The sequence below is a fragment of the Mesoplodon bidens genome (genome assembly GCF_964165515.1).
Source record: "Mesoplodon bidens genome assembly, chromosome: 7".
Taxonomy (NCBI): Eukaryota; Metazoa; Chordata; class Mammalia; order Artiodactyla; family Ziphiidae; genus Mesoplodon; species Mesoplodon bidens.
Genome location: NC_138164.1, coordinates 56,908,738 through 56,922,529, shown reverse-complemented (window position 1 = coordinate 56,922,529; position 13,792 = coordinate 56,908,738). Strand labels below are relative to the sequence as shown.

At 43.5% G+C, this 13,792-nt stretch overlaps 1 protein-coding gene across 7 annotated transcripts in view; it reads left to right on the top strand.

Annotated features, from left to right (window-relative positions):
• Positions 1-13,792, top strand: part of LOC308620440 (synaptotagmin-9) — a 389,294-nt gene that overhangs the window by 57,087 nt on the left and 318,415 nt on the right. For all 7 annotated transcript variants that reach the window (XM_081239989.1, XM_081239994.1, XM_081239993.1 and 4 more), the window contains exons 2-3: positions 1,855-2,206; positions 10,089-10,635. In XM_081239989.1, coding sequence (XP_081096115.1) covers positions 1,855-2,206; positions 10,089-10,635 — 899 coding nt within the window. The remainder of the gene's footprint in view (positions 1-1,854; positions 2,207-10,088; positions 10,636-13,792) is intronic.

Below are 13,792 nucleotides of genomic sequence, written 5' to 3'. Positions count from 1 at the left end.
ACTTGTTTTCCATAGTCATATAGCTTGCATATCCCATTTCAGTGATATTTAAGGAGAGAAATGGGATAAGCAAAGATTTTGAGCTCAGTTACCCATGTTGAAGCTGGAACCCCCATATTTCCAAACAGAAACATAATATTGTTTCGCCACAAGGGCAAAGATTGATTGGGAGGCATAGAGGAGAAACGTTAGATTCATCACCAGCCCTGGCAGCTGGCTTTCTGTCAAGAGCAATTTTTCATGGAGAAATTGTTTTATCATTTCATAAGAATTATCAAGTACCTCAGAGTCATGTTGAAAAGCACACAGACAGTAGGTGGTCAGCTTGACTCTGTAGGTAAGTGACTTGCAGGAGGGGTTCATGTGCATGCCTCAGCAGAGATGCAAACTGCGTCATGTCATGGATTGTTGGTGTGCTGTGGCTCGTTGAAATTGTGACTATTAAGTAACTGAGTCCTAATTTTCTCCTTCACTAGAATATGAGTCTGTGAAGGTAGGAGTGTGTCTATTGCGTTCTCCATTGTGTCTCCAAAGCCTGGCACAGTCCCTGGCATGTAATGGACAGCCAGAAAACTTTGGCTGAAGCAATACAAGTATTAATGATGGACAGTAAAGGCAGAACCTGGGGAGAATCCTTGGGGCTCCAGGATGTAATGGAGCCCAGCAACGGCAGTTAGGTGTGTCCTTTAAAGGGAGGAGTTTATAGCACCACAGTGCCAGGAATGAGTTCAGGTCGATGCCTCAGCTTCCCTGGCTCTACTGTAGGGTGGTGGAAGCTTCAAGAAGGTTGTGCTTTGTTCTGGGAGCTGGGTGCACAGCCACTGGACACTGCACTGCCATGGACCCTAGCTGAGGCCATGGGGCTGCGGTCCACGTAGCAGATCTTGTTGCCCCCCAAAACCCCACTCCATTAACACTTGAGCACGTGCCTGCTGACCTCCAAGGCCAGCCCTGCATTTATTTGAAATGTGGGAATTTTCTGGCCACAGAAACTTACTTGGCCACCCATGCTGCAGGTTAGAAATGCCCCTTGAGAGCTGCCCTCAAATCAATGACTGAAGGGGTGGATGTTATAAATAACCCAGTCCCCTGGTCTCTAGGGTGTGGAACCTCCCTAGCAGCTTAACCTCTGGCCTCCCACTGAGGTAACTGGCTTGATAAAGCCCCCCCCCCTTACTGGCTGCTTTCTTACTCCCCTGGATTACTTCCCTACTTCCCTACATGTGTTTTCTTCACCTTCTAAATAAACCTCTTGCCCTTGAATACTTGTCTCAGTTCTGCTACTGGGGAAACCCAAACTATGACCATCGTCCCCGGGTCCTGGGCACCTGACCACCAGGTGGTGGGTATTCTTGAGGCTTGGGAGGACTTGAGCTTCATTTTGCTTAGACCCTTAAAAGTTCCTATCAAAAAGAGGGGGGAAAAGCACTCTAATTTCTCTTGTTTTAAAAAGATGTATTCCCAAATTTATATTATACTGTTCTTTGAGACGACAGAGGAATTTTTAAGGACAGTTGAAGCTATCCTGCTCCCAGAATATCAGTGATGTGTATTGCCAAGGGACAGGGTCTCAGTTGACTTGCAGGGCATTCCTGGTCCCCTGAATGCACCCTGTCTCTTGCTATTGCAGGCTGTTTGTTTCTAAACATGCCTGCAGGTTACCTCCTCTGTGCTTGTATCTGAGTCCTCACTGTCCCTGCCTCAGAGTCGGGTGACCCAGCAACACGCCCAGCCTGGCCTTCCACCATCTCTCCTGACGGAGGCATGGACGAGAGGGTCTTTCTGCCCACACCGTGCAGTGGGTGAGCACGGGAGGAGCAATCCCACTGACCTTTGATCTTTGCTTCTTTGCAGATATCTCAGTGAGCCTGCTGACCCTCGTGGTCACTGCCTGTGGCCTCGCCCTCTTTGGCGTGTCTCTCTTCGTGTCTTGGAAACTCTGCTGGGTTCCGTGGCGAGAACGAGGCCTGTTCTCTGGTAGCAAAGAAAACAACCAGGAGCCTCTTAACTACATGGACACAGAGACCAATGAGCAGGAGGACAGTGAGGGCTTCCTAGACCCTCCCACCCCTTGTCCAGACTCCTCCATGAAGATCAGCCACACCTCCCCTGACATTCCCCTCTCGACCCAGACAGGGGACCAGGAGAACTGTGCCCATGGCGTCCGTGTACAGCGCCAAGTCACCGAGCCAACCTCATCAGCTCGGTCAGTAATGCCCCCTTCCTTTCTGGATGCAAGGCGAGCATCACCCTGTTCCCTTCTCTTGGCAGCAGTAGCATTGACTAGCCGAGGAGCCTGTAACCTGTCACATGTCCATTAGGTATCAGAGACATGAATATGGGAAAGCTTGATGCTTCCTATGTTCCTGTTAGGTTCCTGATCGCTGCTTAGTCTGTACTTAGTTCATAATAACAATAGTTAACATTGCTAAGACTTACCATGTCAAGGACCGTCTAAGAACTTCATGTGTATTATTTTATTATCACTCACAACTTTGTGTGAGATGGATCTTATTATCATTTTCATCTCACAGAAGAAGAAACTTAAGTCAAGGAGATTAAGAAACAAAGTCATATATTGGTAAGCACCCAGGTCAGGGTTTGAACCCCGGTTCAAACAACGCCAGAGCCCAAGTTTTTACCCACTCTTCCGTGCTGCTCTCATAGTGCTATGGAGTTGATTCTCCGTGCCTCTGACCTAGCCTAGCTGTCACACACAGGCTCTCTGTAGAGTCCACACAGTGGCTGGAGGTCTTTGTCCATCTCCAGGCTTTGCAGGGTCTCCAGAATACCCAGGCCCAGTGTCACTCTCTTTCCATGGGCTGGATGCTCTGTGCTCTAGCGCAGTAGAGAAATAATATAGTGCAGTGATTAAAAAGCAAGGGCTCGGGCTTCCCTAGTGGCACGGTGGTTGAGAGTCCACCTGCTGATGCAGGGGACACGGGTTCGTGCCCTGGTCCGGAAGGATCCCGCATGCTGCGGAGCGGCTGGGCCCGTGAGCCATGGCCGCTGGGCCGGCGCGTCTGGAGCCTGTGCTCCGCAACGGGAGAGGCCACAACAGTGAGGGGCCCGCGTATTGCGCAAAAAAAAAAAAAAAAAAAAAAAAAACACACACACACAAAAGCAAGGGCTCTGGGGTCCAGTGAACTAGCTTTACCTACAAGTATGTATTGGACACATTATTTAGCCTTCGTCTGTTTCTGTTTCGTCTTGTGAGAGGGGAACAGTGATAGGTGGTTTTGAGAATGAGATGATAACATGTGCCTCACATACGCTTTGCACAGGCCTGCATCTAGCACCTGCTCCACAGCCTGAGCTGCCATTCTGCTTTCAGTGCTGCTATCATCATCATCATCATCACTGAGACCTGCCTCTCCCAAGACTCAGATGCATACAGGTGGCTTTGAGGCTAAGCAGCCAATTCTGAATCACTGTATATAAAAATTCACTCTCAATAAGAGACTTCAGGAAAAGAGACCCAGAAAGCAGCTTTCTTTAAAATGAAAATACTCGCTTGAGTGATAGCTGGAGGAATAGCATGTGCTGTTATTTGTAAAGTGCAAGCACAGTTTGGGGTTATTTTTTTTTAATCTTTTTTATTCTCTAGAAACAGAAATAAGATTTTACCCTTTTTTATGTTAATCAAGTTTATCCTAGAGGCTCTGCTCATTCACATTAAGTAGGATGGAATATGACAGTTTATAATTTAATTTTTTCAGAAAGCTATTTTAGCATCATTTCCAATTCTGAATTAGAGAGCTTTACCTAAAATATTCCTCTGTGAGGAAATGGATGGTTGTTTGCCATTTGATTTAGAAGAAATCCTCAGATTTTATCATTAGGATTTCTCTTCAGATTTAAGACTTAAATATAACTGGAGCTCTGTCTGATGCTGCCGTGGAGTTTGTGCAGTGGTGCAAACTCATGATAAAATCCTTTCAGTGCTTCAGTAAGTAGGGCCTTCAGATGGGGTCTCCATTGAAATTGTCTCCTATCTGGTTTGACTCTGCATGTTAATTTTTCTGATCTGAGTTCCGTCAATACAGAGTGATAGTACTATGTTTTTATTAGATTATAGGTCTGAGGACTCTGCCATAATTCTAATGAATTGATGGCAATCATATCACTATAATTATTACAGTGTTTATCCTAGGAAAATGTATAAGGAACCTGCATATCAAAAAATAGATTTCATTTAAAACTGAAAACTAGATATCTTCACCACTGATTTGTAGAAATTGGGTAGAAGGAAAAAGAAAACTAAAAAGAGAGAGGGAAGGAATTATCCCTGTAAAATGCATTTTACATTTAGGCTTATTCTAGTTTTGGAGTCATGCAATTAAATTTTCTCTTCTGATGGCCAAAACCAAGTTTGGTAATATTTGACTACCATAAGAAAACTAAACTCTTTCCAGCTGCATTTGACCTAATACTGATAATTTGCATCATTTTGCATTTCAAACATTCTTATCTAAATTACTGCTGACGTAGTTTTATGGGTTATGTCTAGAAATACATGTCTTTGTCTCATGATCTTTCCATAATAAGAAGGGTGTGGTCTCCTAATTCTTTAGGGTTGTGTTATAAACGCACACGCACACGCAAAGCCTTTTTACTGACAAAGCGGGCAAAATGAATGAAATTTCCTTGATGCTCCAGAACATTTTTAACATTCTTTTTTAAGTAGCATTTTTCATACCATATTTGGGGAGAGGGAGGGTACTCTTTGCTGAGATGGCTCTAAACAGTCTGCTCTGCTAGTTATTATTTCTATTCCCTTCTTTCTCATTATGATCTTTACTTTCTCACTGCTGTCACTTTCTTTCTTACTGCTTCCCTCCTGCAGCTGTTATCACTTGTCCCAAAGTTCCCTGGGCACCTGCTCAGCCCAGAGCATACAAAGCTTAGACTCCCAGTTAAGGCCTCCGCACTGTCATGGCGATTGGCACAGTTTCAGCCGTGGCATTTGCATCGGAAGTCCCACTGTCATCTGGCCTCTTCAGCTTGGATATGTGTGGCTCCCACCACCGCCTTTTGGAATGTCCTAAAGATGAGCTTTGCTCCATCTTCTAAGAATGTTTCTGGTCAGGATGACTTTCTTTTGTTCTTCCAAGATCAAGCATGTTTGCATTCTGTTTCTGGTTAGCTCAATTACTATTAGAATCCTCCAAAATTCCTGTTAATTCCTTTCAATTTGGATGAAATCCCTTTTGTATAATGACCTAATATCCTGGGAATGTGGATCTTTTTTTTTTTAGAACTTTTCAATACCAGAACATTGTAGAGGTCTCCAAATATATGAGAGGACTCCAAATATATGAAAATCCCTGGAACCTCAAAATAGAAGGAACCTTGAAAGGCCATCTAGTCCATTTCCTGATTCATGTCCCAAAATGAAAGTTCAATCTGGTTGGTTTTTTTTTAAGCCTTCTCAAATTTCCTTTAAAATACTTTAGCTTTATAAAAATTTCAATTTCCACACCACAAACTCCTTATCAGGTCTGTTAAGGCCTGTGTAATACTGCCACAGTCTGCTTCTGTCAGCTATCGGCCTCACCTCTCAGCCAGGCCACCATGTGGCACAAACCCAGAGGACCCTGTTAACATGGACTCAGTTAAGAGGCCTTATCCGGAAAAGCTCATCACATTCCATCTACACTAGCTTCTCTCTTGGTTCCTTCAGTATCCCTGACTTTTCCTGCCTTGGTACCTTCACACATGCTATTATTCCCTCAGCCTGGAATGCTTTTCCTTTTCCTTTGCCATGCCAGGCTCCTTTGCAGCCTTAATGTCCCTGCTAAAGTGTCACCTCCTCAGAAAGGTCTCCCTCACCACCCTATCTGAAGTATGTGTTCTTTCCTCCACTCCCTCCCACTCTTTATTTTCCCACAAGTTGCCTTACTTTCACTTCTTCACAGGATTAAAATCTATTTCTAACTCTACGATTGTTTTTTTATTGCCTGTACCCGCCTCTAGACTATGAGTTCTGTGAGTTCAAAGACCATATCTGCTCTGCTTCTCCCTATATATCTAACCCCTAGTGCAGCCTCTGGCACATAGTGGAATTTTTCATGAATGACTGACAGAGTACATTCGTCAGTATCAGGCCACTTTTCTCATGTTCTGCTGACAAAAATGGCAAAACGCAAAAGTATAAACTGGGTAGAGCGTATAATGGTAGGAAGCCAATGGAAGGTCACTTGTCCCAGGTCTCACATTCATCAGGGCCTTACATTTAGACTTTTGAGCTTGTCTCTGAATTAAGCAATCCTTAGAGTCACAGAAATACTCTGACAGAATTGAAAGAAGAAGACAATTTGAGTCCCATTACTGGCCGCAACTCCAGTAAGTGGCCCACTAGGATTAATTGCTGCAATTACTCTAGGAGTAGCACAGTTTTATTAAGCTATATATTTTTATGTGTTGAGAGCATTGGTTAGATGTAAACATTTAAAACATAATCTTTTGAATTACTCTTTCAGTTTTTTCTTCAGATTTTAATAAACTGACAGCTTCAAAAATGGAAGTTGCCTAGACCTCTCTCAACTTCCATGAGACCCTGAAACCAGGTGTAAATATGTATTTTCTCTACTGAGATTTAATTATCAGAAACTATTATGTCCATGGCATTTATATATTTACTCTAGACACACGTATTAAACATTTGCTATGTGCAAAGTTCTTTGTTCTGTGCTAGTAGTAAAGAGGGAGAAAGGATATAGCCCTGGCCTTGAAAGGGGAAATATACAAAAGAGCACCAATTACATATATTAAAGTGCTCAGATTGTTCCTTAGAAGATTAATCTGGCAAGAGTGTATAAGATGCGTGGGATGGGGTGAAGACTGGATTTAGGGGTCCAGTTCAGACCTGTGATGATGAGGACCTGAACTCAATTGGAAGCAGTGGGAATGACAAGAGACATGAGATGTGAGCTACTTTAGAGAAAGTGTTGGTGGACATAGGCTCATTTTAGTAACGGGATAAAATATTTGACGATGATCCCAAGGTTTCATGCCTTTTTAACTTGGGGGAGGGTGGGAGCAGGACAGGCTTCAGTGTATCCAGCTGCACTTAACCCCACACCTCCACCGTCCAAGGCCTGATGCCTGCATCTCCATTATCTCACTCACTCTAAAGGCCTCCGAATCCCAGAACAAAAAAGCCTCAGACTCCCATTTCCTCCTGCGCTTGTAGTCAGTTAACTGTGTCTGTCTATCTGCTACTCCCCCTTCTTCTGTCTGTTTGTTGTTCAGAACAACCCAGCCCTTTCCTCTCCATCACAAGGGAAGATTCGAAGAAGGCCTGTTTCTCCTGTTTCCAAACTTCCCTGTCGTGACTTGAACTTTGTAAAGAAACCTGTGGTGGTTCTGAAGTCACAATTTCCTTCTCTCTTTCCTGTCTTTGGACCTCCCAAAGCCTTGTAAACACTGGTGCCCCAAACCAGGGAAGGGAAAGGCCAAGTTTCCCTCTGAGATGGGGTCCCTGAGATGAGAGAGGGTAGAAGAGTATACACTTGTCCATGGTTGCAGGGGAAATCCAGCGATGGGAGGGATACTGGAGATTCTGAGCTCTGGTTCTTAATAGAGCCTGGAATGGAAGATATGGGCATGTATGAGGTGAAAGCTGCTGGGACTGAAGAGCTGAAGGTCCCATCCTGCTGGAAAGCTGGGAGCCAAGAGGAAAACTTAGTTGATTTCCCTGTTGAGGTCTAGAGCATCAGCTGGGAGGCTGAGAAGTATGAGGCCAGGTTAAGTAGGTAGGCTTGGCTCAAGTACTACCTCATCCGTGACAATTTCCCTAGCCAGAGGCCTTCCTCTCTCCCTCTCCCTAACCTCCGGTCAGTTCTTATCCCCCTGTGCCCTGATTTATAGTCAGTGTATGACTATCTCTTTACTCCTGGCAAGGCACTTCCTTGAAGGCAATGACTAGGCTTTGCCGCTCTGTCTCTTCCACCCTACCTGACCCCTTGCTTCGCACATTCAAATTTGTTGAATTGCAGTAATGTCCTCTTTCTTAAGATCCAGTGGAGGTAGTTGGCTTCAAGACACCTAGTTGGTCTTGAAGGTGTACTTTTAGTATTTAAATTGCACCACTGACTAACTAGATAGCACCCAGAATGGCCCATCGCGTAGGTGGGAACTGACTCCAGACTCAAGTAGGGCCCTTATTTGAATCCAGCCTGGAGAGAAAAATCAACGGCAGAGGAAGCTGGAGCTGGTACCAGCCACTTATGGCCTCTGCATATGGCTGGATACTTGCTGCTCCCTGCCAGACCTTTCTGCCCAGAGATCCCAATAGAGCAGGATTAAAGCTCTATTCTAGCACTACAGAGGTTCAACATCTAGGCAGGGGACGGACCTGGCTGTACTAATACAGAGAACCAGTTGTAGGAGCCTAACATCATTCCCCTGACTCTCTTCCTCCCCCTGAAAAATCAAAAGATCCAGAGAAAACTTAAGATGGTGGGTTTCTCTGTAAGAAATTTAAATCCCACAAGAGAAACATTCGCACCACACAGTTTTTGCACATGTGGGAATGTGTGTGTCTGGGTGTGGGCTGTGTTGGCTGTGACAGGTTCAAGTGACAGTCCTGTGCTTGTGCTCTTGTTGTACCATGTGGGTGATTAGTAGTCAGGAGGGTATTTTAGGATGAAGAGGAATGTTTGGCATCACAGCATCTGTATGACAAGGGAGAATAATTTCAAACATGTTTCCGGGCCTATTAATCCCATTTTTATGTCTTTATTTCATAAAGTAGTCTTTTTTTTTTTTTTTTTTTTTTTTTGGCGGTACGCGGGCCTCTCACTGCTGCAGCCTCGCCCGCCGCGGAGCACAGGCTCTGGACGCACAGGCTCAGCGGCCATGGCTCACGGGCCCAGCCGCTCCGTGGCATGTAGGATCTTCCCGGACCGGGGCATGAACCCGTGTCCCCTGCATCGGCAGGCGGACTCTCAACCACTGCGCCACCAGGGAAGCCCCATAAAGTGGTCTTAAGAAAGGAAAAGAAGACAAACTCCGATCTTTACTGTGCCTCTTCAACTATTTACCAACCCCTCAGAGACAGCTTGACTGTTCCCTTTCACCTTCTGGTGGAGAGAGGCTATTTTAATTAAGGTTATTGAGAGGCTGCACAAAATACAGTATAATGGCTCTGAACTCTGAGCTAAAAACAAACAGAAATAATCTTAAAGACAACTTTGTAAGTAATGACTACTTCTCAGTTTGTAAGGACCCACACAAGGTAAGGCAAAGAGAACTTCAGGGAAACTTTTAACCCAAACCTATAAGTTTATAGGGTGAAGAGTAGATTCTGATAGCAAATATTTAATTTGCAAATATCAGTTTCCAACCTTCTCTAACTGAATCCCTATATACATTTATAGTAGCTTACCTTTAATGTTTATACCCTCAGTGTTTGTTAAAGAAATAAAACCCTTCCTCCTCATCACTAATCACCCATGTGGTTCAGCAGTAGCACAGCCATGGAGCTGGCACTTGTACCTGTCAGAGGCAACAGAGTCCCCTACAAGCAGACATATCCTGTGACATACATTTCCAGAAGAGCAAAAACTGTGTTCTCATAATGAAATGATTTGATTTGACCCAGTACGAATATGCAGCCTTAGTAGGCTAAAAGCCAGTGACAGGAAATTCTGTGTAATTTAGAGAAAGATCCATTCTTTTTCAGATAACACATAGCTAACTATTTCAGTTTCAGGATGATACTGTATATCAAGGTGAATAATTTTATTTTTTAAACCAGTTTTTACAAATCTTTACCTCCCACCAGCTGAATAAACTTCTTTAATGGCATATTAGACAGTTTAGAAAGTGCATTAAACCTTTAAAGCTCCGAAGTCACATGTTAGTAAGTTCATTTCCTGATACCAGGCCTCAATTTTGAGCTTCAAGCCTTGGGGAGCAGCTTACTTGCATTGATGAGCATTTTGAATATAGGCCAAAAAAAGCTCACAGATCTAAGCTTTTAACAGTGTGTTAATCAGTCTACCTACATCCCAGGCACAAGTTTCTGAAAGACCTGGAGCTAATGAGGTTATAACTTTGTTCTCTCTTGCTCTTCACTCAAGGCATAATTCAATCCGAAGACAACTCAACCTGTCAAACCCAGACTTCAATATCCAACAGCTTCAAAAACAGGAACAGTTGACTGGAATTGGTCGAATTAAACCGGAGTTATATAAGCAGAGGTCATTGGATAATGAGGATGGGAAAAGGAGTAACAGCAAAGCCTGTGGGAAGCTGAACTTCATTTTAAAATATGACTGTGACTTAGAGCAACTCATAGTGAAGATTCACAAAGCTGTCAATTTGCCCGCCAAGGACTTTTCTGGGACTTCAGATCCTTATGTCAAGATCTATTTGCTTCCCGATCGGAAAACAAAACACCAGACTAAAGTTCACAGAAAGACCCTGAACCCTGTGTTTGATGAAGTGTTTTTGTTTCCGGTTCCCTACAATGACCTTGTAGCCCGGAAGCTTCACTTCTCTGTCTATGACTTTGACAGGTTCTCTCGCCATGACTTAATCGGCCAAGTGGTGGTGGATCACTTCTTAGACTTGGCTGATTTCCCCAGGGAGTGCATCCTTTGGAAGGATATCGAATATGTCACCAATGTGAGTCTAACATTTCTTCATTTTGGTTGGGGGAAGGGCGCTTCTCGGTCAGCATGCAAACAGATTACTTATACCTTATTTTATTTGGGGGGGAGCAGAGTATAAAATTTAATCTCAATGTACTTAGAGCTATTGCTTCAAACCTCCTTGTACCTTTCCAGAAACAAGTCTTTCACAATATTCATTTTGCAGTTTCTGAGAATTACTCATGAAAGCAATATTAATAACATTCTCCCTTTTCTACTTTCTAATTCTAAGCAATTCCCTAATAGGCATTAGATATTATTCGTCCCCCTTACCTCGTTTTCTTTAGAGCTTTCTTAGGTTGTTTGTGCTAAATGGATCCTGGCATCCTATTAACTGTTATCTGCAGCTGAGAGACCATTGCCTTACTCTCTGAGAGCATTAAGCCCTTGCCATGTTCTCAAGTCAGCTCAGCAGCATTTCCCCTGATCAGATCTTCAGCTTTAATCCCAGAAGTGAGAATGATTGGGAAGAGTTGGCACCACATTTTAAAATACAGAATCGGGCTTCCCTGGTGGCGCAGTGGTTGAGAGTCTGCCTGCCGATGCAGGGGACACGGGTTCGTGCCCCGGTCTGGGAAAATCCCACATGCTGCGGAGCGGCTAGGCCCGTGAGCCATGGCCACTGAGCCTGCACGTCCGGAGCCTGTGCTCCGCAACGAGAGAGGCCACAACAGTGAGAGACCTGCGTACCGCAAAAATAAATAAATAAATAAAATAAAATACAGAATCAAAGTTACAAGGAGGTCAGTCTGAAAAGATCTACAGATATTGGCAAAACTAATCTATACAAGGTCAAATCCTATTTAGAGCTCAGGAGAGAGGGCAGAAGTGCTATGTAGTGTTGCCATATATCCATGTTTACATTTAAACACGACATTGCAGCAGTGATATTTTTACTCCATTTGCATCCTTTTCACTATCTGCAGAGGTGTATTGATGCTCCTGAAATAGAAAGGAAAGTTGGACTATCTTAGGGGACTCTGATATTTTAAGGCCACTTGTTTCTTTTCCCTGTCCAGATTCACTCAGGCAGCTTTGTTAGCTCATCTTCTGAGGACGATATCGTTCTCTTTCTCTGTCTTGGCATCCAAGACAGCAAGCACCATAATCCTTACTCCGCTCGGATGATGATCTAGCTTGAGTTTGGAGCCCATTTAGTGAAAGGCTCTCACTCTGCTCAGGAAGAAAACACACAAAATCTCTTCCCAGTGACCAAATACCCACACTGATACTCTCTCATCTCAGCCACTTTTGTGAACTGGGGACTCACATTCCAAGGGACACCTTCTCTTCACATCCTATGTGATACCAGTGCCCGCTTTGTCCTGCTACTCACATAAGCAAAGTGGAACATGGAATTTTGCTGGCCTTTATCATAATGATGAGGAAAGAAAAGAAGGAGCTGGAAAAGGTGCAGAGAACATCAGATGATGAAACTAAGGTGATAATGGGAGATTGGGGAAGGAACAGATCTCTTCAAACTTAAAAGATTGTGATATCTGTAAACCCAAAAATGGATGCTATGGGTGGCAAGGATTGTATCCCAAATCCCAATTGCCAAAATGAGGAGCCAGCTTTAGAAGCTTTAAAGAAACAAAATGGGCAGGCTGCTGATATTAAGAGATGAATGGCTCAAGAATGAACTGTCTCACTGGAGTTCTTACCAAGTCCCCTGAGATACTGCTGGCCAACAGTGATGAGTCTTGGTAGAGAGAGGTTGGTCATATCATCTGGTGTGTGACATCATTTTATATTTTTTGACTAATGGATTCCATAAAATAATAGCTGGAGTGGTTATTAGAAATCTCAGCAGGGATCCTGCTGTGAGTTGCCTTCTAAAGACTTTGTGGAAAGAGTAACAGTGCACAGTGGCTGATAAAAATCTGGATAAGGCTGATCCCTGGTGGGCAGGTCTCTTAGAGCTATTTCCCGTGGGATGAGAATATAGAATGACAGCCTGCAGAGACCTTTTGGCCCTGAGATCACTGCCATTGTAGCACTCTCCTGTGACTGAGTTTTCCATCCAGTGATGGAGAATCCTGGATTGCCACAGAGTTTAGGAGAATGTGAAATTATTTATCAAGGAGGAAAACCAATAAGGCTAAAAGCCTCGAAATTCTCAGTTGTTTCCTCAGGCAAACAATAAATATTCTGAGCATTGATCTAAGCCTTTGGATGGCTAGCAGGAGAAAGGAGGTCCTGGGAATAGAATTATATGTTGTTTCATAATCTGCCATTTAAAAAAAAATTCCATTTAAAAGTTGCTATTTGGGGCTGTTTGTGCTTTTTTGCATGTGACTTTGTACAGAGACTGAGAATGAAAGTCTGAGATTTACCAAGGTTTCACTTTTATAATATAGCATGTATGTCACACAGTGTATATGCTATACACGTACAGACTAATGAGGGAAATTAAAAGAGTAGTCATGACCCACCCCTCAGCTGAAGAGCAGACTACTACCAAGTACTTTGCTGATGACCCCTGGGTTGTCCTCCCCTGTCACATTCTCTCAGCCCATTCCTGCCAAGAGGAAACCACTATCCTGAATTTTATTTGTAAGACAATGTATTGTTCAGTTTTGTCTGTTTCTGCTTCTCATAGCTCTTCTTTGACTTTTTTTTTCGGTCCACGTTGATTTTGACATTTAGCAACAGAGATGAATGGAGCTCTGGTTCATGTATTTTCATTACTGTATAAAATTCCATTGTGTTATATACACAAATTAACTCTCTTGTACTGATGATACTGGGTTGTGATTAGTTTTTTATGATTCTGAATAATACTGCAGAGAACATTTTTATGCACATCTCCTGGTTCACACATGCATTAATTTCTCTAGGGTGTAGCCCTGATAGAGGAAAAGTACACGTGTTCAAATTTTCTAGGCAATGCCGAATTCGTTTTTCCACCGTGGCTGTACAAGATGACCCTCCCACTGTGAGGTATGACAGTTACTAATGCTCCACAGTCTCACCAACTCTTGCAGTTGCCACATTGTTTAATATGTGTGCATGTGCATGCATGTAAAATGGAATATGATTTGTATATTCTTGGCCACCAAGGTTAACCATCTTTTGATATGTTCATTGGTCATTCACATTTCCTTTCATGCTAAATGTTTGTTCAGCAC